General features: G+C 39.6%; 1 protein-coding gene across 1 annotated transcript in view; it reads right to left on the reverse strand.

Annotated features, from left to right (window-relative positions):
• Window positions 1-27,735, reverse strand: part of PITPNC1 (phosphatidylinositol transfer protein cytoplasmic 1) — a 77,725-nt gene that overhangs the window by 21,858 nt on the left and 28,132 nt on the right. The window contains exons 2-5 of the mRNA XM_051635288.1: window positions 20,982-21,130; window positions 17,661-17,749; window positions 17,205-17,212; window positions 5,817-5,888 (exon numbers count right to left, since the gene is read on the reverse strand). Coding sequence (XP_051491248.1) covers window positions 5,817-5,888; window positions 17,205-17,212; window positions 17,661-17,749; window positions 20,982-21,130 — 318 coding nt within the window. The remainder of the gene's footprint in view (window positions 1-5,816; window positions 5,889-17,204; window positions 17,213-17,660; window positions 17,750-20,981; window positions 21,131-27,735) is intronic.

Below are 27,735 nucleotides of genomic sequence, written 5' to 3' on the forward strand. Positions count from 1 at the left end.
GTAGGTAATCCAAAATTTAACTTTCAGGACCAGTCACCACATCTACTGGGTGTATACTTGGGTATATGAAGCCAAACTCTGCTGGATCTATTGGTTACATCCACACCAGCAAACTCCTCACTCATCTACACTGTTGAACTGGGAGGGCCAAATCTCTGCTGTTTGGCTTGGCTCTGTGCCAGCCCCTGTCATCCTCCCTTGTCATGGTTGCCTTTTCTTCTATCATCAGGAGCATAGAAGGTATTAAAAGGATCACAGGTTGTTCTGTCTTTACTGCAAATGGAGGGTTGTTTTTTTTTTACCAGCCTAGATACAAGGAGTGTTTCAAGCCGTTGCTGAAAACTGTAGCCAAGGCAGAGAAATGAAACGGGTAAGAGCAAAACCATATTTTTCTTTTTTCAAAAAAGCAGAGAACTCCTAAATTAATTACCAGCAGGTAATATGGTAGCATATGTGATCATATCCCATGTGCTAAGTAATCAGACACCTGTGCCTATCTACAAATTTAAGCCAAAATTACTACACTGTTCAATATTCAATGTGGAAATGTAATTTACTGAGATGAGAATTTCCATTATAGATCAAATTTCTTCTTCTATTAAATCTGACTTTAAGAGGAATGCCCGAAGGAATTTTTCTCCCCTTTTTCTGCCTCCCCATTTTTCCTGCCCTGCCAACAAAGCCAACAGGCATCCCAACAACTTCCATCTTGGCTTTGCAGTAGCTGGTTGCCACAGGATGACATCTCAGGGAGACAGGCAGGCTATGACATGAGTGGCATGATGAAAATATCTTTAAACATCAGAACTTGAAATTTAATTACATTTATCTCTGCCTTTCTTGCTATTCTAGTGATTCATTCATAGCCATTGAGCTCAAAAATGGAAAAAAATGAAGTGTCCAGCTAGATGAGCCCCAAGTTTAGATGCGTATCTGCAACATAAGTTTCTTTTTTAATTCAAATATTGACATTTCTGTGAAGCTTTTGAGTTTTCTGTGTGTTATATTGGTGTTCATTTATATGTGTATGGAATACAGAACTACCTCTTGTTATCATTTGGCAAATGGTCATTCTCAGACATTTCCAACACGATATTATCTTTGAAAGTGAAGACACACATTGACTGACAAGGAATGAGTGCTGTATCTCTGATGACTTTATCAGCACTGACACAAGCACTTACAAAAATGGGCCCAATGATACACACATTTTGTCATCTTGAAATATAACTGGCTCAAAATCTTTACCCCACACATCCATTACTCTTAAGACTAATGTTATTCTTGCTAATAAATATCATGGCTCTTTCACAAAAAGAAAGATTATGTGATTTTAAGACCTTGCATCCTGCTCTTTAATAACCAGGATCCAGCCATTGAGTTTTCCAGAGCAAAATGTTATGCTACAAAGAGCAAGGCACTGTTATGTTTTATATACAGTGAATTTCCATTCTTGACAACTGTTGGATGATTTTTGCAAGCAGTGCTTTTGTACTTTCCCCAGACACTATCAGATGGCAAAAATTCACTGCCCAAATATCAGCAGAAATTAATTAATTCTCTGACTAAAAAACAAAACCCAGTCAAACATAATGATTCTTCTGCAACCAACAGAAAATGAAAATGTCTCTGAACAGAGTTTGCCTTCATCTTTGGCTCTGCCTTCAGCTACAGATGGTTTTTTTAGACATCTTCACCAGGACTGGAGCATGGCAGGCAAGAACAGGGAGCTGCAGGGCAGGAGATCACCAGGCACTGATTACAGTATCCACTAGAGCCATGTGGTGAAGACTGTAATCAACAGAAAGCCTAAGCTGGTGCATTCCCCACTAAAATTCAAAATAAACAACATGTGTGTCTGTAGGATGTACTGGAACAGTAAGAACAGAGATGGGAGAAAAGGGAGAGCAATACAATGTTGAGAATAAAATTAGCCTGATGTGACATAAATACTGACCAGTTGATAGACTGTGAAAAGCAAACAGAATCAGCCCAAATAAAACAAGAGGTTAACAAGGTCTGCTCATGAAAACCATAGACTAAAACTTAATTCACAAACAAGCAGTAACTTATACCACTCCTGCCTGTGATTTCTGACCATTTCATTAATTAGATAACCTTAAGAATTCTCTTGTATTTAACTTACGGTTTTATTATTCAAAATATAGACTTTCTATCTCTACATTCAAATTCCCTGATTGCTAATTTTTCTTATGGGAAACAAACTGTGCCCTGAGTCATTATCCTGCACTTTTCCAGCCTGCCTCCACTGAAGCTGCTGTAGGCACCTGCACCTCCCTCTTGCAGCAGTTCCCACTGCTACCTTGACTTATGTAAGCAGCTGAAGATGCAATGGGGAAGCAACGTTTTCATGTACTCCACAGATACCACCTACAGTGTCATTTACATTTTGTCATTTCAAATAAAAGTAAACCAAAAATAAAATTTCTCTTCAAACTAAGAAGTTTACTTTTTAAAAGACCCATAATGAGGAAGGACTGGGTGGTCTGACTCATCGGTCTAGTTCCCAACACTCTTAATGAAGCCATCAAGCTGCAAGGTGGCAGTGACAATATTTGATGTACTAACATGTTCATCCAACACTGTTTTGCTAAGGAGTGAGTTGCCATGTGAACATCTAGATGCGAGGCAGCGCGATCAGCTGCGAGGTGGCACCAGGAATCACAGCTGGGGGGGTTTATGGTCCTGCACTGCTGCCATCTACACAAACTTCATGAGTGTTTTAATCTAAATAAAGGGGTTTATTGTCCATTGTACTTCCTGGCAATGTTATTATTTGTGCAAATCAAGTGTAAACTTTAACAGGTCGGGACACACTTAAAATACGTTAAGGGATGACAAAGCCGTATAGAAAAATCAAGTTCCAAAGCAGATTTAATTATCTTATTTTCTTCTACCACAACAATTGGCAAGAAAAATCAGGAGGACTTGAGCATCAAGATATATTGCAGTCATCAGGTAGAATTTTACCATGCAACATGTTAAATAAAATACTTCTCATAACATACCAGCCTGCTACACGACAACAGGAACCTGAGGGCATTTATATTCCTCTCTTCCATTGATCAATACAATTAGTTATAGGATCCTTATTTCTAATTACTGCTTTTTACAATTAGTATCTACTTTACTAGATAGCATGGAGATAAAGAATAAATCAGAGTTCAAAGATTTCAAAAAACATGTATGGTTTAAAAAAAAGTTAACATCAGACATGCATTACTACCCTCATTACTGTAATATTAATTTACTGTATTTTGCATTATAACTGCAGAATTTACAGAATTATTTTTTTGATTAATTATTTCTTATCAGCCACTTTTAATAGTTGCAATGAAGTAAAAGATATCTATGGAAATTTACAGAAATGGTTGCTATGAGTCCTGTTATTTTCTGACCAGGCAAATGTAGTGAAATTTAATTTAAACCTGTTGGATACAAAGAAGAAATACATTTTGTGTTTTCTTGAGAGAGGTTTAAGCCTGAATACTTGTAACAAGATTGACTCGTAGTCCTAGTTCTGAGGTGTTTGGCACTTCAGTGCTTCACCAGAGACATCTGTGTCACCAGATCAATGTCACTGGATCAACAGCAAAAAAAATCAGGTCTTCCATTGACTTATTGTGTTGACAGCAGTGAACAGCACAGCTCTCAGAATTACAAAGTCGTGGAAATTAGGGCTAGAATGCAGCCCTGTAAGTCAGCTTCTCTTCCTCCTCAGTTCAAGTCAATTAAACCTGTCAATCTTGGTAAATACTTGCCTAGTCTGTGACTCAAGTACCTCAGGATAAAGGTAATATAATATTACCCAATTGGAGCCCTGGTAAAAATTACATTTAAAGAGCTGCATTCAAGCAGAGTAGAGATTCTTTGATTTACATCATCTGAGTATCCCCACCTCTGTGTTACTTTCATCCTAAACTCACTGGCTGGGCACTATTCAGTGCTTGATTCCTGGCATTTTTGCCACGAAGCTGACACACAGGAAAAAAAGAAAGTTCAGTGATTATATAGCTTCAGCTCTTCCTCTGTTAGGCAGCAGCACAGAAAGTGTCTTCTCACTGCTGACCTGATAATGTACCAGAGCCCTAACCTGCACCCTCTGATTAGGGTGCAGAACCCAAAGGTATGGGCCTGCTCTGAATTACAGCACTGCCAAAAAGCAGAAGTGAACATTAAAAAGCACATAAATTACAGAATCACAGAATCTTCGGGGTTAGAAGGGACCTGGAAAGATCATCCAGTCCAGCCCCCCTGCCAGAGCAGGGTCACCCAGAGCACATCGCACAGGAACGTGTCCAGGCGGGTTTCAATGTCTCCAGTGAAGGAGACTCCACAGCCTCTCTGGGCAGCCTGTCCCAGGGCTCTGTCCCTCTCACAGAAATGAAGTATTTTCTGATGTTTACGTGGAACCTCCTGTGTTCCATTTTCCACCCACTGCCCCTTGTCCTATCACTGGACATCACTGAAAAAAGCCTGGCTCAAATGACATAACCCTGATAAGAGTTGCTAATGTAATACACTGCTTTTTGGTGGTTTTTTTCACCCACTCTCCCTGATCTAGATCTGGCTTAGACAAGCAGTGACTGGAAACGTTGGTATCTGGTGGCTAAGATATGATCTCTGTCATGTTCCCACTGGGAAAGTGTCTGTATGGCAGAAACATTATTCAAAATGATACCTTCTTCCTTCACATGGAATTGTTCTGCCCTCAGCAGCACAGCACTGTCAGCCTTATTAACACACAGGCCCAAGGTGCTCAGGGAAACCCACCTCCCCTCTGGAGAGCAGAACATGGTCACCTTACTAGAGCTGCCAGAAGGACACCCCCAGGAACTGAAAGGCTCTGGGTCTCAGACTCCTTAAAATCTGCTTTACTGCCACCTTCTTCCTCAAGAATGAGTTTGAACACTTCCTCATTAGGTCTCTGTATTACAGATCAATTTCCTAGACATTTTAACCTGTATTTCACACCTATAATCAACTTTTTCTCCTAAGTCTGCAACAAGTGACTGTTTAACACATACCAAAATGAAATACACAGGAGTGTTTCAGTGTTTTCCATCCAGCAGTTCAGCCTTCACAGGCTCAAACATTTATCAAACATTATTTTTTTCTTGCAAGCTGTACGACTCTCTTTGCTCTCTGTCAGGCCAACAAAGTCCAGCTGACCTCCTGTCTTCTATTCCTGAGCATCTCCTGACCAGCAGCTGCTGGCTACTCACTGTCACCCTTCCTCTAGAGAGGATTTTGCATAGTTAATGATCCTTCTCATTTCCAGCTCGGAGAACTTTGTAACATTTTGCGACTGCCAAAAGTCCAGCCATTGTTCCCTGGAAGTTGTTTACTGAGATCTCTCATCTCTGACCATTGTTTAGTTTCCTGTTTGCTCTTCCTAACAGCTCCTTGGAATTCAACCCCCTTTATTCAGAAAGAATAACGTGGAGCAGATAAAGTGGGGAAAAAATTACACCAAAAAAGCCTAATCTTTTCTTTACTCCCCATGAATGTTCTTCAGGACTAAGTTCACATATGCAGATAATGTTGTGTTTAGAAGTAACCACTAGAATGTGAGGTGCAGAAGGGAAGTTGTGTGCATGAATCATCTCATAGTGCTTTAGAGGTAACTGCTCTGCAAACTGACAAGTTACTAGTGAACAGGACACCAAGGGAGGTGCAGAGGCACAAGCCTGACCAGGCCCTTCTCCCAGACCAAAAGACCTACTACAATCCCCTCCAGACACAGATGATTAACTACAGGGTAAAATTAAATTTTGAAAAGCCACCATACTTACACTGTCATTGCTTCCTTTGTTGTCCTCATATTTTGTCTCTATATGAATGGAGAATTTCGGCAAAAATGAACACTGCAACAGAAGAAATGTATGTTTGACATCAAAAATACACCTTGCTCCATCAGCTCACAGACTCAGTACACCCTGCTTTGTGTCAGCTTTCTTATTTCTTTCTGATTACTTCAAATAAAGAGAGTCAAATATACACAGAACATAAAGGCAAAATTTTTATGATTCTGGAGGGATGCAGAGATTTAGCTGAACGCTAAAATGAAAGCATAAATAAATGAGTATAAGTACTTTGGAATAACTAAACACAATGGTTTTCATGCTCATGTACAGAAGAGTACAAATGTACTGATTGTCTTGTTATAAAGTGAGTTCACTAAAATCTTGAGAGCAACTAGCTATTTGTCATCACAATTGCTCTGTCCTTCATATAAAATAACCCAAGGACACTTCACTAGGTGCAGGAGCTAAGGTGCTCACCACACAGACAACAATGCTTTGTGAGGGCTTTTTTTTTTTTCATTTTCAGTGAGAAATGCATTTTAGCATCAAGTCCTTTTAATGAGATTCTGTGGATGGCTTACACATAGTTGGCTTATGAAGACTAGGGTTTATAGTACTGGGGAACACAACTGCAGTGGAAAAAATATTTCTAGTATCTTTTCTTTAGCATTTCAGAGTTCCTTCAAACCAGCTTTTCAGATAGACAGAGTAGATGGCTCACAAACTCTGAAGGACACTAGTTCAGCAGCTTTACTCTTACTCATCAAGTCTTGCATTAACTGCCAGTGAAACTAAAGCACCAGTTCCTTGTATGATGCATCACTAACACCCTGTGGCAAAATGTCTTGTAAAGACTTGGACTGTTTCAGGTGCTGTACATACAGATTATCCAATGAGGACATTAAGGTGCCTCAGTGCTCACACTGCTGTTGGTTCAAGCTTGGACTTGATCAACTTTGATCAAAGGGTTCTGCTAAGGGTGAGGCTGATGACAGAAAAGAGGTGATTTGGAAGGCCATCTGCAGGCCAACAAAACTGCAGTGGGAAGCCAGCTCCTTTGAGACTACTGAAAATATTTTCCTGATTCCACAGGTATCACCAAATAATTAATTGTTCAATCTTTTCCTGATTACAGGATATCCAGTATTCAATGGGCACATCTAGAATCAATCCTTATTGAAAAAGGAGAGAGTGTTTTGCCAGAATTAAGTTCTGGTCAAATTAAGGCTTCTGGTCAAATGGTCTTCCCATTAATGTAATGAAATACTTCCACGGAACATGTTGGTGCTGCAGATGCCCAGACTGCACGGGCTTCTCTTCAGATCTCAGAAAGGTTCTGCCTTTCATTAAAGCTTTCTGTGGAGTGGCACTTCCATGGGTGTCAGTCCAACCCCAGCTGTGACCGGCTCTCAGCAACGCAGCTTGTTCATTGAGTTGGTATCTGGGAGGCAACAAAATAATAACCCCCCCCCAAAATCAGCAGTATGTGGAGTGCAGGATGGGGCAAATTCAGTGACAGGTCTGATAGCTCCTATTACCCATGTTCTGTGGGCAATTAAAGATTTCCTACATACACACCTCAGGAAGTGCCTGTTGAAAAGATACAATATTTACAAGCAGTTTATCAGAACTGGGGATTTCCTAACACAAACTAACACCACAAAAATCCAGATAGTCTCCCATTTGAGGTTTCACCATGTATCTCAGTATGCTGCTCCCATTCTGGCAGACATCCAAAGGCATCTGCAAACAGAAGCCTCAGCAAACAGTAGGCACTACAGGGAAAGAAGCTGGGGGAAAAGAAAAAAGCCAAGGTTTTTCTTAAGGTTCTAATTTGCATCTCCAAAATTAACAAAAAAAATAGAATAAACATCCTGAACTATATTAACTGGAAGAAGAGATTAATAAAAGGGGTTGATTAAAAGAATTCTATAAGCAAATGTTTCTAGAGTAAGAAAAGTTATGTGGTGTTACAAAAAATAGGGAATGACCCAGGAAACACAGGGATGCCAGCATATCCTACAACACTTCATGTCTCTCAGAAGATTCGTCTTCAAACTGCACAAACCAACACTCTAGTTGTTACCTGTGTTTGAAGGAGAACATGAAAGGTTGAAAAGTAAATTACTACTGGAGGTGGATTATGAAAAGCAGATTTCAAAAAAAATGTACAGTCTAATGACAGACATCACCTACTGCACAGTTTTTAGAGCACTTGGAAAATATCTGCATTGGTGCTCAGGTGGTAACAACATGGGTCATTGATCTCAAAAATGTCAACCATGGCAGTTTACAGAGATGTAGAACTACAGGGGGCACAGCCCAGGTGTGCAGAGCTCGTGCTGACAACAATCCAGACCTCTGCATTTGGGGGAAAGCATCCCTGAGGAAAGGAGACTGCAGATAAGTACTGTTTTATCAGCAGTTGCTAGTGCTGATACTGAATGCAGTAACTGGTACTCGGTGCTTAGGTCTGAATAACAGCTTTTAAAAACACTTCCACTGAAAATGGTAGAGATGTGCACCATACTACTTATGATAAACTAATTGCCTAGAACACTTACTATGAAAACACAGTTTATTGGCATCTTGTCTGCATCTTTCAAGGTTACTGTTCTAGGCCATGCTTTACTTAGATGTTAACGTGCATTAAGTATCTCTCCTGTTGATCTGAGGACCAAACTTTGATTCTTTGCTACATAATTAAACAGAATCAACAGCCCCTAAATAAAATCTAGTCATTGCTAAAAATAGACAAGATAGCTACATCAATGCTCTCTAACTAGTGGAAGGGTCATCAAAACTATATAATGCTTGAGCAGACTTGAGTATCTAGGTCAGAGCTTTGTGAGTTCACAGATCTTTAAGTTAAACAGTCTGAGTGCAGAGGTTTGTCAGAACCCTCAGTGGCTCCAGGAACTGCAGGGTGCTGCAGCTCTCTCACCTCTGTTAATGAGTAGCAGGGTCCACCACAGGACTTGGTGCTGCTCTCCTGGTCTCACTGTCAGCTTTGAAAACTCCACTGACAGAAGGAACTTCAGTACAGCATCTTCTGCATCTACAGCTCACACAGAACTAGCACCCTTGCCAAAGCAGCTCCTCATCCCTCGTTCTGATCCAAGTATCTTTACTTATTGTCTAACTTTAGGAATTGTTGGATGGAGCACATTTTTCAATACTCCAAAACATTTCCCTTTATCAGAACAGTTGCTCTTAGGTCACAGCTTCAAGAACAGTGGAGGATAAAAATGCAAAATGTGAAAAACCTTTGTGGTGTTGAAGCGTGGCTACAGTTTCAGAGTAAATTTTGAACAAAGCCAAATGCCAGATTTCCCTCTTACCTTCCTGCTAAAAGTGCCTCCTGTTTCAATCACTGTCTAGAGTTTACCAGCAATGAGTCAGATCATGACACACTGCAGCCATTTCATATACTGAACTGAAAGTCGTCTTGGGCTGCCCATGGCAGTTCAGCAAGACACTGCTTGAATCTGGTTGCTGTTTCCTGTGACCCAGAACCTAAACTCTAATTAAAAAAAAATAGAACTTTAGTCTTGTTTCTCCAAAAAAAAAAAAAAAAAGAAACATTAAGAAAAGACTAAGGATCTTCAGAGTGTTATAAAAGAAGAACTGTAAGTGCCATTTACCTCAACCCACCTTGTTAGAAAGTCCTTTGCTGCACAAAGCTACCAAAAGTTAATCTCCCTGTGTATTTAGTATGAAGGGGAGGGCTGTGGCAGTGTAATTTCAGATTAAAAATGTGAATTTACCCCAAAAAACCCCCACAACTTCATCAAAAGGTACTCCATTGCAAATAGATCTCTCAGAAACTCAACCAAGTGGCAACTACTGTTTTAGTAGCTGTAGGGGGGTCCCACTGGCCTTCAGGAACACTTAGCAGGGTCCAAATTTTTTAATATCTCACAGACTGTGTCTCATGATTCATCAGCTGCACTCTGACTAATTGGCAGAGGGCTCTGGCAGAACCACAAAACTGTTTATGCATCCTTCAAAATACTTTATTATTCATCATGCAAAAAATTGTTGGGTTTTTTTTCCCCCTCCTTAAGTGCCTGTGTATTTACTTAGCTGGGGATTAAAAGTTTTATGCAACAGTCAGAATCAAACTGGGGAGGGAATGGGAGGTAATAAACCTTTTAGATGATTTTTTTCTTTCTTCAAAGCACCACTCCCTTTCTGCTCTGCCTCCCTGGGGTGGGTGCTCTTCCAGCAGCAACCTGGCAGCTGATGGACACCCCGAGCACACACAGGGCACTGCTTCCACTTTGCCATTTCACAATCTCTACAGCTTGCAAGGTTCCTCCTTTGAAACAAATAGTGGCAAATTGAATCTTTAACTTGAAATCAGACTTAAATTCTACATAACTGGCCAAAACCTGCAGTCTTAGTGTCTTCAGGGACAAGGTTTCTTCGTGTAATGCTCTCAAACAAAGGGTCTTTTGTATTGTCACCTCCAGATTTTTTAGAGGTAGTATAAACTAGTTAAAAAATTTGTTTAAATCCAGTATATCTATGACACTCAAAAACAAAATAAGGATAATATTCTGTGGTTTTTTTGTTTGTGTTCTGTAACTTTCTGTATTTGCCATCCCTTTTGGAAGAACCAGGAGAGATTTAAGGCTCAAGAAAGCAATCAGTGCAATAACCAGTCTGCAATAGTAATTGCCACATGTGAGCACGGCTACTTCCAGGTTTAAATAAAGTGAAATGAAGGCAGCATATGGAAAACACAGACTGCAGTTGCATTTTCAATTCACTACAGATAACCTCTTGAAAAATGAAAGGCCTATTTTTAGCACGATGATTGATTAGTGTTGCCATAGCAATAAGCAACACTTACAAGAACAGGGTAGAACCTAAGTATGCCAAAACACTTGCCAGAGTCTTAAAGAGACAGTCAAACACAGTGTTTTACAATCATTTTATGGAGGGGCCCATAAAAACTAACCTTTGCATGGTAATTACACCCAAGGTGGCTGCAGGATTTACTGTAGTTGCCAGCAAAGACACTGGACAGAAGGTGACTGGGAGAGGTTTCTCTCCCCTCTGTAACCTGCTTTGTGAGGGCTGTTTCCCCACTACCCTCTTAGCCAATTTCATTTTCCATTTGGTTTCTTTCTGCAGAATAGTCAAAGAACTGCTCAAGACCCCCTCATTGCACTGCACTTCTGCTGCTCCTTGTGAATATTAATCCACTTGGGAGATATTTTTGTACAGTAAAAATGAATCCCACTTTTTAAATATATATAGATATATATATATATTTTTAAATTAAGCAGCAGAAGCACATCCACCTATATCTTCCCAGAAGAGCCTGGAGAGGCAGGCATTGCAGGAGATGTTCCCTCAGATCTTTCATCACTTTTCAGAATGACAATTTTTTTCTTTTTTAATATGGTCACATACACAGGAATTTGGCAACACAGGTGGAACTGGAGAGCAGCCCCCATGGAGCCTAGAACTAAAGAACACAGTAACTGTTACAATGAGGTGACACTGGCCAAGTAGAATTAGAGTAGCTTTTTAAACAGGGTATCTTCTAGATACCATGTCCTTTGAGCTTGACATTTTTTAGCAGTTTCAGTCGTCAGTGAGTAAGAACAGTAATTCTTTGTTGAAGATCAAAACCAAATGGAGTCCCTACCTCATTAACAGGCAAAGGAGCAGTGGGGACTGTGGGGTAGTGTAAGGTCTCCAGACTTCCTGAGGCAGGAGGGAACAGCCAGCACTGAAAAGGGCAAGGAGGGAAAACAGGGAAACACACAAACAATAGCCCTGGAGCAAGAGGGGGCATTTATAAACAAGAAGGATGGATGGACCAGAAGGAGAGATGTAACACGGGAGATTGCCAGTGTCTTTGGACAGTGGCCAGGACAGAAGAGAGACCTGGATATGGCAGAACATCAAAATCTCACATGGATAAACAAGATGTCGTTTCTACAGTTTATGTGCAAGAAGATGGGTGAAGATAACTCAGTGGTGTCTGTACAGCATGTTTTAAAGTACAGTCTTTCCTACAGCTATATACAGAAGTTTTTTGGAAAATGGCCACCATGTTATTGATGACCTTCAGAATAATCAAGACAGGGCTGCATGCGATCACAGAGCTGCTCTGAGATGCAGGTTACACAAACCAGCTCCAATCAGGATGACAAAGTCAGAAGAGAATGGCTGGAAAGTGCAGGGTGATGGCAAAACTTGGAAGATGTGACTCAATGAAAGGGAGGGGAATTTGGAAAGCAAGATAAGCACAGGAAGATGGCAAAGAGCAGAAAAGTGCTGGTGAGTGGAAAGAGTTGGAACAATGCAAAAACAGGGCTTGAAAATAAGTAAGGGAGTTGAAATCTCATAAACAAGCTCAGGAAGAAAACCATGGTTTGTTTGTATTACACACAATAGCTTCAAGATGAACAGTCAACTAACAAGTGGCTTCCAACCACTATGAAACCCAGCACTTATCTCTGCTTTTCCCTTCCCTTAGGATCTCCTTCTCTGAGACATGGGAACAGTAGCCTGTTTATTGAGGAAGAACAGAAGTGAGAGGCAGTGTGCATGAGTGAAAATGACAGTCCCCTGACTCAGAGAGGGGCCTGGATTGCTTTGTAATAAGCCAGTGGTGGAAAAAGGGAATTATCCCAAGCAGTTTGATTCATTCTGCTTCAGTGGGATTAAGCTATTAAACGAGAACACAGGTTTGCAGCTTTCTAAAAATATATCATTTGTTTCTTACAAATACTATAGAGGTCCTTCCTTTTGCTAGACTCTCCAAAAGGAACCAGGTATCTGCTTTCCTAGATGCCACCAGTTAGCCTGTCTTCTAAGCTGGGAGGTGAGAGGGGAGGAATTATTGGTAGTAACTTGGCAGTAGGCTCTAATCCTGCAACACAGATTCTTTTGCTTTTTTGATGTAGACTCCTCATACACTCAAGCTGGAGAAGTTTGTGCACTGAAGACTGATGGGTTACATCCCAATTTCAAGCACTGGTAACCAGATCAAGAGAACACAGGAAAAAGCCTCTCCAGATTCCTTGCAGTGTTTATCCAAAACAACTTTTTTTTTTTTTTTTTCTCAAGTCATCTGATTATAAAAATAACAATTACAAAAACATTTCTTCCAGATAATTTACTTCATGGACAAACTGGCAGCTGACTAAGTGAAACATATAACTTGCCTGTTCTCAAAAGTAATCAAACCAGCAAGTCAATAATGGAACATTCAGCAACTATCACTGTGGGACCTTGACACATACCAGATGAAATAATTATATTTGCCTCAGTCATTTTCTGGAGAAGAATTAGTGTCATTGTGATATATCATCAAAGGAATTTTTATCTCCTGCTTTCTGTTTCATAACTGTTTTTCATAAATATCCTGGATTTATATCCTATTCTTAAGTTCAGACATTGGCAGGTTGCAGGAATGCTTTTCCTCCTTGCAGAGAGTAAAACATTCAATTTTTAACCTTTATTTTGCTTTATACACTTAATTGTGGATTGGCCATAAACAAGACAAAATATTATCCAGCTGTTTTTACTATTCAGCCCCATAATTGAAATATTGCTAACAGCACTGGAACTGGTCAGGTCAGACAGCAAAACTATGTTAAATGATTCCTGGTAAAGACCTGAACCCCACCTTCAAATTCAGAAGACTTTGCTTAAATTCCCTTTATCTTTTTACTAACCTTTTTGTACTCCAACTTGACAGCTAAACTTCGTTAGGCTCATTTTCACTGTACTTTGTTGACATGAATTTTTTGCACCATGGTTGAGTCACCATATATGTTCATGATCTGACTCTTTGTTAGCTGGAGGGTCCTCTCTTTTTGTCCAGAATCTCACCTGTCCCTTGAACAGGTCAAATAGGAACTTGCTCTGTGCTGCTTACTGTCTAACAACATCCCGATGTAGGTAAAGAAGCAGTTCTCTGCAATTCTTTTTTGTTTGGTTTGCAATAGAGACAGGTTTGCTTTCTAGTTCATTATTTCTAATCTCGCTGGACAACCTCAGAAAGTAAAATAAGAAAGCCTCCTGAAAGGTCAGTCATTCTTGTCCACACATTTAAGACTAGAGTATGTATTTTACACTAAAGATACATATTTGCAAATGCTGTGATAAGCTGCACAGAAGGGATTGCTGAGAGCTGCAAAGGATCTTGCCTCCATCCTCCAGGTGGAAAAGGCTCCAGCCTGTGAGCAGCAAAGGAATTCTTTCTAAAAGCCAACAGCTACACCAGCCATTCCCCAGCAGCACGTGCAGCTTGTCAAGAGACCAGAACCAGAACACAATCCTATCATTCTGCTCACAGGGCAGAATCCCAAGGAGTTACTTCCACAGGGCTCCCCTTCAGCTGATCCCAAATACCGTGTCCCAAATTTATGAACTTAACATCAACCTAATCACAACATTAAAAGAACTCCTACATAAAAATCGTATGTTTATTTTAGCAAGATCTCGTCAGGTTTCTAATGACAAGATCAAAAGCAAAGCAGTTCCAATTCTAAGTCTAAGAGACAGTCTCTCACACAGTTCTTAAATAATGCCCCAGCCTCTAAAACAAAGGTTTGAACTTTATAGAAGTATGTTATTCCCAAAATAGCACCCCCAAATTTGGATTACTTCCTTTGGCTTCAGCTTCAGAAGTATTTATTCTACTTCCTCCTCCACCTCAATGTCAGCAGGAAGCTTGCAGGGATTAGCTCCAGCTTTGGTTCAGCATTTCTGGGGACGTTCCCCACGTCTCATCTTCCTGATAGGAAGTCCTTTGTACTGCAGCTTTAGTGAGGCTCTCCTCCACCAACAGCACAGTGTACATTTTAAAGTGCTCTACTCTGCAATATTTTGCATGCTACACACCACAAAAGGATCACATCTGCAATAGTTTTGTGAAGCTCATTATCTTAAGTGTGTCATTTGCTTTACTGACTATTAATATGGTTGAGGAGAATTGGTAGGAGACCTGCTGCTTGCTGTCAAATTTAGAGGTTTGCTGGGTAACAAATACCATTCCTTAAAGCAGATACCATCACATTATATGACTGGGACCCAGCTTAGAGCATCCTAGTATCATGACACTCTAATTTCCATTCCTGTTTTCATGCATCCAAGCAGTGCTGGCTTTTTATGCTACCATTGCAGAGAACAATATTCTGGAAATTATCTTCAATGCCTGCTGAGCTTTTCTTCTTTGAAGATGTTCTGATTTCAGGTCCTTAAACAAGGTCATATTTATGAAATCCATAATATTTAACAGGAACATCATATTGATGAAATTATTCTGCGTTGAATCTCTGGATGTCAGTGTATGTGCTCAAATGCAATTTCTCAGCAGCCTCCATATTTTACAACTGAGAAACTTTAACACTATCAGCAAGATTCAGTCTGCTGTTCACATCCTCTACTGAAGCACTAACATACACTGAAATAACACTACTGACCTTTAGAGTCCTTGCTCTTTATTTAGGATGGAACTTAGGAGGTTAAGTAAGATGTGAACACACAACACAGCAGTATGTACTTGACACAGCAAGATTATATTTATTTATCCAATTACTAGCCTGCCTTCAGAATCAGTTTTCCTTGAAATGAGGCTCAATTAATTCTTAGGATGTCCCACAGACCCTTTGGAGGGAATTTCCTGCCTTAAAGAAAAGGGTTTCCAAGCTCTCTTACATATTTTGGGCAATGTCTGTGGGTTTATTCTTTCTTTCAGAATTCTCTAACCAACACAGAAAATCAAAATGTAGAGAAGGTTCCCAGACAAGAATAGGAATTATTCCCAGTGGTGTATTTTTGTTCTAGATTCAACAGTTTGAGGCAAAGGCAGTTCCTCTATTTCCCTTGAAGACAATTTCATAGTCTATCAGTTCCATTAAAATATATTTTAGATTTTTGTCTGAAGCACAGTTTCCTTAATCTCATCCCAATATTTCTAGTTCTGTTTCTTTGCACCATGGTGAGTAATTAGTCCCCAGCTCCCACAGGCAGTTATACTGTCACTTAGCGACTGTTTTGCCTCCCTTCTACAGTTGTAGACTGATTCAATTTTTCTTTACAAGTCTCTTCAACCCTGGAATCATTTTTGCTGATGCTCTTGGACATCCCTTTAGCTGCATACCTTCTGCAAACCTTCTCTGATGTGTTCCAGGTGTTGTCTTATCAGAATAGATAAAGATCACCCCCTGATTCAAATTCTGAGTTCAGCCTTGCTGTTTGGTTTTGATTATGCATTGCATTTCAAATTCAGACACGTTCTTGTGTCTGCTACCAGATACCAATACAACAGAGAATTTGCCATTCTCCCAGACTAAGATTAAACTCTTAATTAAAGCAAACTGTGACAGACCCTACTGAAGACTCCTCCTACAAAATAGCTGAGACTCTATCCAACCATTACTACTGACCATTATAGGACTCTTGTCTCTCCTCTGACAATCAAATTAATTTTAAACATGAAACAAAGCAGAGTATGCAATAAGTATCTACAGTACTTATTGAAAAGCATAGTGCAGTGCTTTGGATTTTCAAACCTGGTCATCAGTTTCAACTCTAAGTCTCCAGCTTTTTCATCTGAGCCTTCAAGTGCCCTCATGTCTTCTCTTTCACATTTATCACATTAAAGTCTTTTTCCTGACTGTATTCTTTACTGGCTATAATAAAAAAATAAATAAATGCAAAAATATTTTGAGCACTGCAGAGTTAAGAAAAACAAGTGGGTTATGTTTTATCTACTGTCAGAAGTTCAAACTAAATCAAGGCAGGAGTTTCTGAAAGGTCCCATCACCTGGAACTTCCTCATCACCTCCTCCTCATCTTCCAAAGGTTGCTGAAAAATTACTGTGTGTGATTGAGGCCAGCACATCTAAAACTATTTTTCTCATTATTTATGTGCTATATTTTGCCTTAGCTCTGCTAGAGGGAATAGCTGATTTTTCTGGGCACCATGCCCAGATTATGTTTAATTTTGTCTACAGACTGTACAGTTTCCCAGATACTACACCAGAGATGAGCATTTTCTAAATTAATAAAACAATAAATAAAATAAACTCTTTTCTTATGTCTCCACATAATAACTGGATCCTTAAAAGCCTTGACCTGTTATATAGAAGCTTCTCTTTGTTATATTTTTAGTCACTGACTGTACAAATCGGTTTGAAGTGATAAAAAATAAGATATGTAATATATAGAAACCCCACAGAAACTCTTCCAATTTAACCTTAAATTTCTTAAACAAATAGATCACATAAAGTTCCCCCGTTTAATACATCAGTTATATTCAGAAGAAATCAGTTAGTATTCCACTACTATATTTCACATAATTATTCTATTTTTAGAATAAAAAGAGGAAGAAAAACTTACTGTGTATTCTGATTCCCAAATGTCCATTTGTTAAAAAAAAAGAATGATGAGGGAAAAGAAAAAAAGAAAAGAAATGTGAAATCAAACAATGATGCAAGATCCTTACACTACACATGCATTAATATGAAAAAGAATTGTGTCAGATAATCTGATTTATATTTGACTAAAGTCTGTGTGACAACGAAGGGTACAAGTCAGCACAGAATCTAAGCACCTGCTGTTTTCTTTGCAAGGAAGATATTGCATAGATACAACACTCCAGTTTTTATATATCCATACTCTGCAATCTTTATTTCCTGATATTAAGGAATATAAGATGAAAAAATATATGCACTTTAACAGGACTTGTTAAAATAACTTGGCATCTGTGGCTCAATATGTAATTTGGAGCTTCTGAAGACAAGCTAAACTATCCAAAGAGCACAAGTCTGTAATGATTTCTGCTTTATTCCTTACCTGTGATCGTATAAGGATAATAATTCCAAGCCTTCTCTGTAACATAAAATATTTTGGGAACAACTGCTCTAGCCCAGCTAGGCAGTTTGCTGAAAATAAAAGGAAAGTATGACATTAGAATACATTATCAGTACTGTAGAAAACAAGATGCTTCCAAACATGCTTGTAATTGGACAGGTACGTAACAGGACAGAGCAACACCCTGACATTACAACAGTGTTTTCATCTCATGGCTGTGCAATCCATCCCAGCTTTCTCCACAGGCATTTATGAATCCAAGGCTCCTGGTTCCCCTCAAGTGAGCAATGTGTTACGGGCCACTGCAATCACCTCTGAGCAGACTCAGCTGCAGACTTCAAGAATGTGTGGCCTCCAACGGCAGGTCATGGACAACTCAGCAGGTTAGACCTTGTAAGGTGTGTCTGTGTCACAGTGTTCTCAACCACAGGGAGGCACTCTCCAACCAAAGGTCATGAGTAAATATTTGATTTCAGATCACGTTGATCCCGATTTCATTATTTCTCAGAGACTATTCTTCCTTCATATTTCCTGCTGGCACACAAACCCTTGTTCAACTCGCCCAGCATTCAGTATTTCCCACACTACCAACCCCAGCTCTTCAGAAGGAAGCTTTTATATTAAAATTAACAAATCATTCAAAGCATCTCTGTGAGGCTGGCAGGTACTCTTGGTCCTGTTCTGCTGGTGGGAGAAGTAAATCCCCAGAGTGGAAAGAATTAATAGAACTAACAGATGTCATAGCTCAGAACTCAATCTGTCAACAGAACCTACCCAGGTGGTGGAGCAATAGTAGAATAAGAAGTGAAAGATGTGGACACAGAACATGGGAAGATTATTCAAGGTTAATTAAATAATACCATAGAAGAGTGGGAGCATTTTTTTTACCATGGATCTTTGCAGGGTATCAAAGAAGTGATAAATAAACATTTTAAAAAGAAGGCAAGTTCATGAAAATTTATTTTTTAACTCTTTCCTAATGACATCAGTTATAATCACTGAAGCTGCCAGGAACAAGGGTGCTGCAGTACTAGTCACTCGAAGGAAGGCAGACCTTGGAGACCACGAGTATCACTGTGCTTCAGAGACTCAGTTACAATCGTGTTAATCTGGTGATGTGTGGAGCAGATCACCCAGCCTGAGACTGAAGCTTTACTGAACTAAAGTAGATGCTTCCAAACCTCAGTTTTCCAAGTGAAAATACTTCTGATAACTGTGTGCAGAAAGTAAATTAACCTTCCACACTACCAAATTTCTGAGGAAAACACAGGGTTTGGATCATTAACCCTTATTTAACCATGATCTAACTACACAAAAATATTATATTTGTCCAGAGGCAAAATGCAGATGTTAGTACTTTGTCTAAATATTCAAAGTCAAGTGCATTGACTTTTGCTCTTTGAGGGCATTGCTCAAAACCAGATTATTTTTATATAAACCTTTCTTGTATAAAAGCCTTTTCTGCAGCATTTTACATACTGCATAATAGGGTTGAGTGTATCAGATCTTCTGTTTATTTTGTCAGCCTCTGTCAGTGTCTCTTGATGACTCCCTCTCCACTCCCTCCCTTACCCTGCTAAGCTTTCCTCTGATACCTCAATAATAAAAACCAGAGGATGCAGACTTTCAGCTCCTGAAACAATGCTCCAGTAAGAGAGAAGAGACAGTAAACAAGCTGAATATAACTAAGTTTTACACAGACACTAGAAAAATTGTCTTTGTTCACAGTACATCTTGTATGGCAGCACATCTCCTTGAGTGAAGCCTTCCAGAGAGATCCTGGCATCCCTACAAAACTCTTGGTTGCCTGAAAACCTGCTGATACTTTCCATAAAGCATTAATAGTTCTGCACTATCTGGTGGTATTGTGACACCAAAACCAGATTCAAACAGCAAATCTGGTGATGATTATCCAGGATTATTCACAGTTATCATTGAAGTCAGTGAGCCTGACCTCAAATATCCACCATAGCTTCAGGTAAGCTACCCAAGCTGTAGGCACACAGATGTTCTTTGCCATCTTTGGGAACGAGATCCTGCGTCCCACTGCCTGCACTACCAGAAACTACATGCTTCCCAGATATGTCTTCTGCATGCCTTCAAGGACACAGTCCTTGCAGTTATTCTGAATTACCCTCAAGTAGTAATTCTGAACATGCTCTTTAAGCCTTATCTCTTATTAACATGAAGGAAAGAAATATCCAGAAACATTTATAAAAACCCCATAACTGCTGGGAGCTGCACCAGAGGAACACATATTGATTTTTCCCAAGTCCTGTATCTAGTCTGTGAGAGAACAGTGACCACCACAATAATATTAAATATTGGCAAGACATACTATTGGACTCCTGTGTGTGTGTGGCATCCCTGGTGATTCAATTTAGCCTGAGTTAAGGTCAGATAGGGCAGGATTGCAGGGAAGGAGTAACTTGCAATGTAGAAGCAATAGTTAGAGTGTTTCTGTGCCCACTCTGAAATGCTGCAGAGCATCAGTTTAATAAAATGAAACAGGCCCAGAGGAATAGAAGAACTTCAGAAAAGCAGTGATATTAAATTAGATCAGCAGTAGTAAAAATAGGAACAGATTGAGCAATATCTTTCGTAGGACACAAAGAAACATATATAAAAAAACTTCTCTGGCCTTTGAGTGTGGAGGCATTGATCCTCAGCTGTATAATTTCACCATAGGAAGAGACATATATTTAACTTTAAGACATTATGGAACTTCAAGGAAACAAAATACATTTTTCCATCAGGTCTTTAAACCTATTATCTTGGTACAGAAGGTCAGGATTGTATAAACCTAATGGTCATTCATAACGTCAATTCACTGCACTGAGACAAATCTCTTGTCATCAAAAATGGGGCACTGACTTTGTGACATTATTGTGAGATGAAAAACCCTTAAACCATTTCATTAGGTTGGTTTGGGGTTTTTTTGGGGATGGGGTGTTTGTGGGGTTTGTTTTTTAGTGGTTTTTTTTTCCCTACTTCCTCCCCCCCCCCAACTTTGGAAAATAGAATGACAGTTAAATTTCAAAGAAAAGCTATGACTTTCAGTGCACCCTCAACTTCAAGTTGTAATTCTTTCTCTTAGGAAAGATACTTCAGAAGACATGACAACTAATCCCTCTGTGTGAAGCCACTGAGCTGCCCCACCTTCCATCTTCCTGTGGCTGCCAGGAAGCAGCCTGTATTCATGGGAGCACTTCTCCTTGAAACAGAAAGGCTGTTGCCTGGAAGGCACATTCCTTGCAAATTGTTACAGCCCACGTTGAGAGAAAAGAGTTTTACTGCACTTGCCTGTTGAGATAGACCCGTTTCTCTGTTAGCTGACCATTGCCATGGTTTGGATCTTCATAAGGCTCATTCTGCACCACTTCCACACCTTCTCCTCGGTCACTCTGCTCATGACTGTGCTTGCTTATCATGTACAGCTGTCCAATTCTGTACTGCAAAGCAAAAGCAAGAACAATGGATGAGCTTTGTGGAACATCCATTCAAAAGCCAACATCATACAATGATTTAGCAGTACCTGCAAATCAAAGGCAGATCAAGGTGAAAAACAGTACTTTGCAGCTTCATTTAGACCTGTGAGCTGGGGTCCTCCAAATATCTTACTAAGTCCAGAACATCACTTTTGGAAAAAACCACCCCAAAACTGTGTGTATACAGATGTAAAGAATCAGGCCAGTTCTTTATTCTTAGACTGTGTTTGTTAAGTGTATCAGTTAAGCATAGATAAACAATGAATCTACTGCTTCCAGGTGCTGACATGCAAGGGGATTTTAACCAGAGGTGAACTCTGGAATTCTACAGGACACAGGATTCTCCTGTCATACCAACATGATGCCAATTAATGAAGCCCTGCAAAAAGATTTAGGAGAACTGTAGCTGATTCACAGAAACAAGAGTGCCAGCTCTTAAGAGAAAAACCCCATGTAGACTACGTCCTTCAAAAAAGAGGCTTGAGATGAGCGATTTGGAAATATAATTCAAATTAATTTAAGTACTTAAATTCTCTTTTTTTGTATAGGCTCTCAAGTTACTTGAGAAACCAGAACCCAGGAGGGTTGACTCAGCACTGCTACCACAGAATAATAAATTGTTGTACCAGAAATTGAATTTTTTTCTTAGTATGCCTGCATCTGCACCAGGGCTTTTGCCTCGAGAGAAATGTAACAAAAAATACATCACTGAAATTTCATTAGCAAATATTTTAGATGAAAGTCGTACTTTCCCATTTGTTTTTCTGGTCTGATATTTTTTATAGTTGTCATTTCATCTGAAGTATATTTTCTAAGTGAGAGAATAATAGAGGAACCATTTCCCCTCCTTGCCCTTCCTTTCCCTTAGATATTAGGAGGAAATTCTTCCCTGTGAGGGAGGTGAGACCCTGGCCCAGGCTGCCCAGGGAAGCTGTGGCTGCCCCATCCCTGGCAGTGTTGAAGGGCAGGTTGGATGGGGCTTGGAGCAGCCTGGGCTGCTGGGAGGTGTCCCTGCTCATGCAGGGGGTTGGATCTAGATGTTCTTTAAGGTCCCTTCCAACCCAAACCATTCTATGATTCTATGGTAATACTCTTTAAACAATTTGATGCTGGCTCTACCTCCTGCCCATATATTCAGCTTTCTCATTTCTGGTACTTCTTTCGCACAAAATGTCTCCATTTAAGAGATAAGCCCTAAAATTCTTTTTCTTGCTAATTCAGTTATCTACCTTAGACTCTACTGAATCTTTTTCTTCTCTGTTTCATCCTATTTAAACATTTTGTCCTAATCTTGAAGGCTCTGAAGAGCTGCAGTCCTCACACATACCTTTTAAGTAGTTCCATGAAAAAATTGCCTTCTCTTTTTCACTAACAAGAACTGATTGCACTGGTACACAGGCAAGGCAGTTTGTGGACAGAGGCAGTATATTTTATTTGATCAACTAGTACAGTTGGAAAATGGGGAGCTTTCAGGCACATGAAACTGTTCTTCATGTCTGAAATCAAAGCAACACACTTCAAAGCTAAACGCAAGTTGATAAAAAATGCTTTGCCTTTAATTTGATATGTATCAATTAGGCCACCTGAGAGTAAAGATGCTCACTGCCTGTGGACTGATAAGAATGTTAGAAAGGAGAGGTGATAAGGTCCTTATCTTCTAATGGAAAGAAAGAGATCCGTAATTTATAGTCTGTGGACCACAAAAAGGTTAGGTGAGGAGACAGGAGAGGAATTACAATTTGCCACAAATCCAGTATTTCTACCAAGGTCCCGTTTAGATTTTTGTTATCCCATAAAGTTATGACTTTCACTTGCCATGGACATCTCTGGAAAGTGATCATGACTGCACATGTCACTGTGTGCTTTGATTTCCCACTTCCACGTAGCCCTTTGCAATTTTGCTCAGTTTGAGGGGTCAAATACAGACCTCAGCTTCTGCTGCACATACTGGCTCAGAAACACCCCGATGAAGGTCGTTTCACACAGGCAGCTAACAGTGGGGTTGTACTAAGGCACTCATTTGCCCCAGCACTGTGAATCAGACATATCCACCTATAACCACACCAGGAACTTTGCTGAGATTGTTGTTCTTTCATGGACTCACACTACCATAAAATGCTGGCTAAACAGCAGGTGACAAAGGCTGTAAATTAATCTGGGGACATGGCCAAGAGCAGGGCTGTCAGGTGGAGATGGCTTTACAACTGTTGCACAGACAGTGCTTAAGGAAAGGTCCTACTGCTCTGGTGAGACTCAAAGTCACACACTCTCCCATTAAGAGCTCACAGAAGGTATCCAAGGCAGCTCAGCACCACGCTCCTCACTGGGGAGATGCTAAAGAAAACAAAGGCAGCACAAAAGGTGCTGAACAGCTCTTCTGCAGGAGTCCTGCTGCTACCCACCTCTCCCCAGGTGATGACCTCCTATACTGAGGGATCTGACACCAGTCAAGTGGAAATAACCATGTTTCACAACTATGGAACTGACCTGCTAGAAAGCAGCTGTGTTCTGCAAAAGCAACACACTTTAACACGTACTTCAAAGTAGCCAACTTAGCTCTTCATTTGTTTTTATCTGGTTTATAAAATTTTAATATTCTAGAGCAGGATGAAAAAAGCATTAACTTCCAAAATTCTAGTACTTCACTAAACCAGGGAGTACACAACTATTATTAAAGATAAAATAACCTTTTAAAGTGTGTAATATTGTTTTTCCATGAATAAAATCCAAAGCAAAGATGTGTCTTATAGAACTTGCTGAAATTCAAATGCCTAAAAAAACCCACACCTCGCTGCTTTTTCTAAGTTCCTATTGTGGAGAAATATCACTTAAGAAATATTTTACAGCAGTAAATAATACTCATTATTCCTGCAATGTAAACTGATGTGTCAGTGTTACCAATGCTGTTCTATCACAATCTGAATTTCTCTGTTCTTAGCTGGAAGGTAATTTTCCAAGCCCATCTCCTGTTTCAAGGCAGTCAGTAACATTTTGCACAGTAGCACCTGATCTGAATTTGGCTCTGGAGAAAAAAACTCATTGGTTGAAAACTCTTCAGTTTAGCATGCAAAAATCAAAGGAGAAACTTCAAAAAACAAATGCACTGAATGTGGTGTTAGAGATTTCCAAGGATATTGTTATGGAGCTTTTGTAGGAGACTTGATGCTTCTCAGCTCCTCCTGAGTTAATTGTCCCAGTGGTGTCTTCTCTTTTCCCCCAACAGGCAGATGGTGTTTGTCCACTGAGAGTTTAGTCATACAAGAAACAACACTTATGTTAGCAACACCATAATGATGGCCAGTCTGATTTTGTTTTAAAATTTTAAGTGAGACTAGAATAACTTTTTTTGGTGTTCTTGAGACAGGAGAAAAAGGAAAAAAAAGAGAAGAAAAATAGATTGTCCAACCTAAACATCTTCCATTTCTAGAACTCACATTGTCTTCAGAAGAAGCTGCACAAGAAATCCTTGTACAAACATGTCTGAATTTTTTTCAGCCTGACTGACTAGTGCTCAGTTTTTGATCTAATACTAGGTCTTAGAGGAGAACCTTTCCAACTTCACCTGGAATGTAAAAAGTAACATTGTCTCAAAGGAGGAATTACACCAGAGCTATCCATAATTTTGAATTTTTATATCATTCCTCAAAGTTCTTGTCTGAATGCTCACATAAAATAGAAGAGACTGATCACTGGCTTCATCCTAAATGGCAATTCTCAGATACAAAAGAATTGTTGAACTCTTTAATCTACATTTACTTTTCTCTAACCAGACTAAAACACCAGAGATGGTGCAGCCATTTCAATTTATGCAATTTATTGTTCTAAGTCAGTAGTGAGATCCCTCCCTGCAGTTAGAAGCTGGAGTCCAGAAGATGCTGAATGTCTTTTATACCTGTTAGAGGTAATGATAGTTCAGTGCACTGCATTTTGACACTGGAAAGTATTTCTCACACAGTGATTCATGCTAAAACATGCTGGTAACTTCCGGTCCTGTCCTCAGAAAACCACAAAGGTAAACCAGAAAAATTTAAACTTCTTTATCAGTTGTATCTGCCTGGCCACACTGAATCCAAGGACAGTGATTATGGCAATACAGTGGCAATTTGATTAAGGAACTCTGAGCTTCAGAATGCTGTCTTCTTAATAGAAAGCAGTCTTAAAGCTGATAGGTTTCTGATTTATCTTCAAGTCATAGGCTTTGGAAAACTCTGTGTGTGCTCCTTGGTGAATGTGTTCCAAGATTTCATTTCAGACCAATTTTTTACTAAAAAGATTAATAGGAATATTATTCAGCACTGGTACAATTATTTGCATGTTTAGATTTGTTTAAAACAAGATCTGATTATTCCTTAAACTACCACCATGAGACAAGCATAATGGCCCCTGGGCAAGACACTTGTCCAAACATGCACAGCCTGTCACTCCAAGCAATCTCTTAGCAACAGTTTTACAAACATATTTTTTACCTGGAATAACTTGTTTGAAAATGACCTTGTTTGAGTAAATAAATAAATAAATAAATATTATTTATTTATTTTTAGGAGGATACACTGAAGTTTCCTATTGTGTTTTGTTTTGATGTTAGAAAGATCATTGTTTTCAGGTCTCAATCAAGACCTAAGCCCCACACTGCCATAAAACTGAAAAGTTTACAGTTTGATATTGCAGATGGGCAAAGAAAGCTTTATCCTTATTTTATATTCAATTAATTGACACAAATGAAATGAATACCTCTACCTTAAAAAGATGTCTGTGACAGAACAGGAAATTTAGCATCCATCTAGTGATTTCCAACTCAGTGCCTTTACCACAAGACACACCTGTAAGTTTCAAAAAACTCTAAACAGTAATGACTTATAGAGAAGTGGTTTCTCTTATCTCACTCGCTGACTATAAATCCTTCATGTTGTTATTGTTAGAAGATGTCATTTTGCCTGCCTTCTGAAATGGGTGAAGCCTAATGCATCCTTCTGCTCCTCTGGAGGAGAAAGCAGAGCCCTCACTTGTGGGCAATTACAGCCACGCACCAGGATTGTGCCTCCTGATCCCTGCACTTGGGAGATGATGATTCACAGCTATTAAGAATAATTTAAGAAAGATTTTTTCTATGATACAAGCTCCAGGTTCTGACAAGGTGATTTGTCTTCCTTGTTATTAACATTCCTAGATTGGTTTTAACTAGCACAGAGGAATGTACAGTGTCTTGGTGTCTGATGTGTCATGTACTGGTGGATTTGTATTGGCTCCTACTTGGCCTAATTTTCGACTTAAGTTTTTGTTTGGTTTGTTTTTGTTTCAGTTGAATTTCTGGCTCTCAAAGCTGCTACACTGCAAGCAACAGAAGAGAATCTCCCTCCTTCACCACCACCTCAAAGCTCCGCTACAGGACACCGCTATGGAGGAAAAACAGTCAGAATTGTAACCACTGCAGCTAGAAACCTTGTTGCCCACCGAAAGAATCTTTCTCTTTGCCTAGACAGCCATGTGCAAGGAGAAAAAATCTCACTGAAAATTCAAACCTGGAAGTCTCTCTTAGGAAGCACAATTCAGCAGTGTGAAGGTAGCAGCTTCTAAAAGTGATTTTCCCAGTAAAATTAACTGCATCGTAGGCAAGGGTCATGATAAGAGAGAGCTGCTGGTTTTGACTGCTGGGAAAATCTGCAAGGAAAGGAGGAATAGTAAAGAGAGAAGGCAGGAGGGTGTTCTTAACAGCCCAGTGCAGTGCTCTGCAGAGCCACCCAGACTGCCCTGGCTTTGGTATTACATCTTTAGTCTGGCTGAACAGCAGTGTGGAGTCCACACTAATATGTTCTTTGCCTTCTAGTTTCTAAGCAGTTTAGAGCAAACCAGACACCTCTGCACTGTGTTGTCTTTGCCATCTAGAAATACCCTAAGTGCAAAGGAGTTTTAATGAACTTTTATTTTAAAATGGTCATCTCTGAGGCACAGATACAAGAAAGGATCTCCAGAAGCAAAGGTAGCTTTCTAAATTATGGTCTTCAAAAGCTAATCTATTTTTACCTACACAAGAGATCAATCAACCTTCTGAAACAACAGAAGGATTGACTACTTACAAGAAGAAATAACATACAAAAATCTACACAACTGACCTTATCTCATGATAGATTATTAGTGAGGTGCCAGAGGGAGGTGGGTGCCATAGTTGCAAGTCTAGTCAGACAAACAATAGATGCAAGAAAATTAATGTTAAGGATTTCAAAGGGTTATTTTGTCTATGGATGATTTTTTTATGATTAATGCCCTTATTGCTCAGGACAGTGCAGCCCTTAGGCTAAATTAAAGCTAAGACAAGGAAACACAGAACGAGCTGTCAGGAAGGCAACAGTACTTTCTGAAGTATCACTCAATGAATGGCTTCAAGTACTTGCATTTAAAAAACCAGCCAGCTGAACAAGGTCTACAGAAAGCTTTAGGAGGAAGGCTATAACTACAGCTATAACAACTGTAGATACCTAGGTTCTAAAATTTGAATACAAATATGATACACTATTGTTATATGAGGCCCTAGAAAACCATACAAGTCATTTAGGGGTATAAATGTGACTCAC

Source organism: Apus apus, chromosome 17 (assembly GCF_020740795.1).
Source record: "Apus apus isolate bApuApu2 chromosome 17, bApuApu2.pri.cur, whole genome shotgun sequence".
Classification (NCBI taxonomy): domain Eukaryota; kingdom Metazoa; phylum Chordata; class Aves; order Apodiformes; family Apodidae; genus Apus; species Apus apus.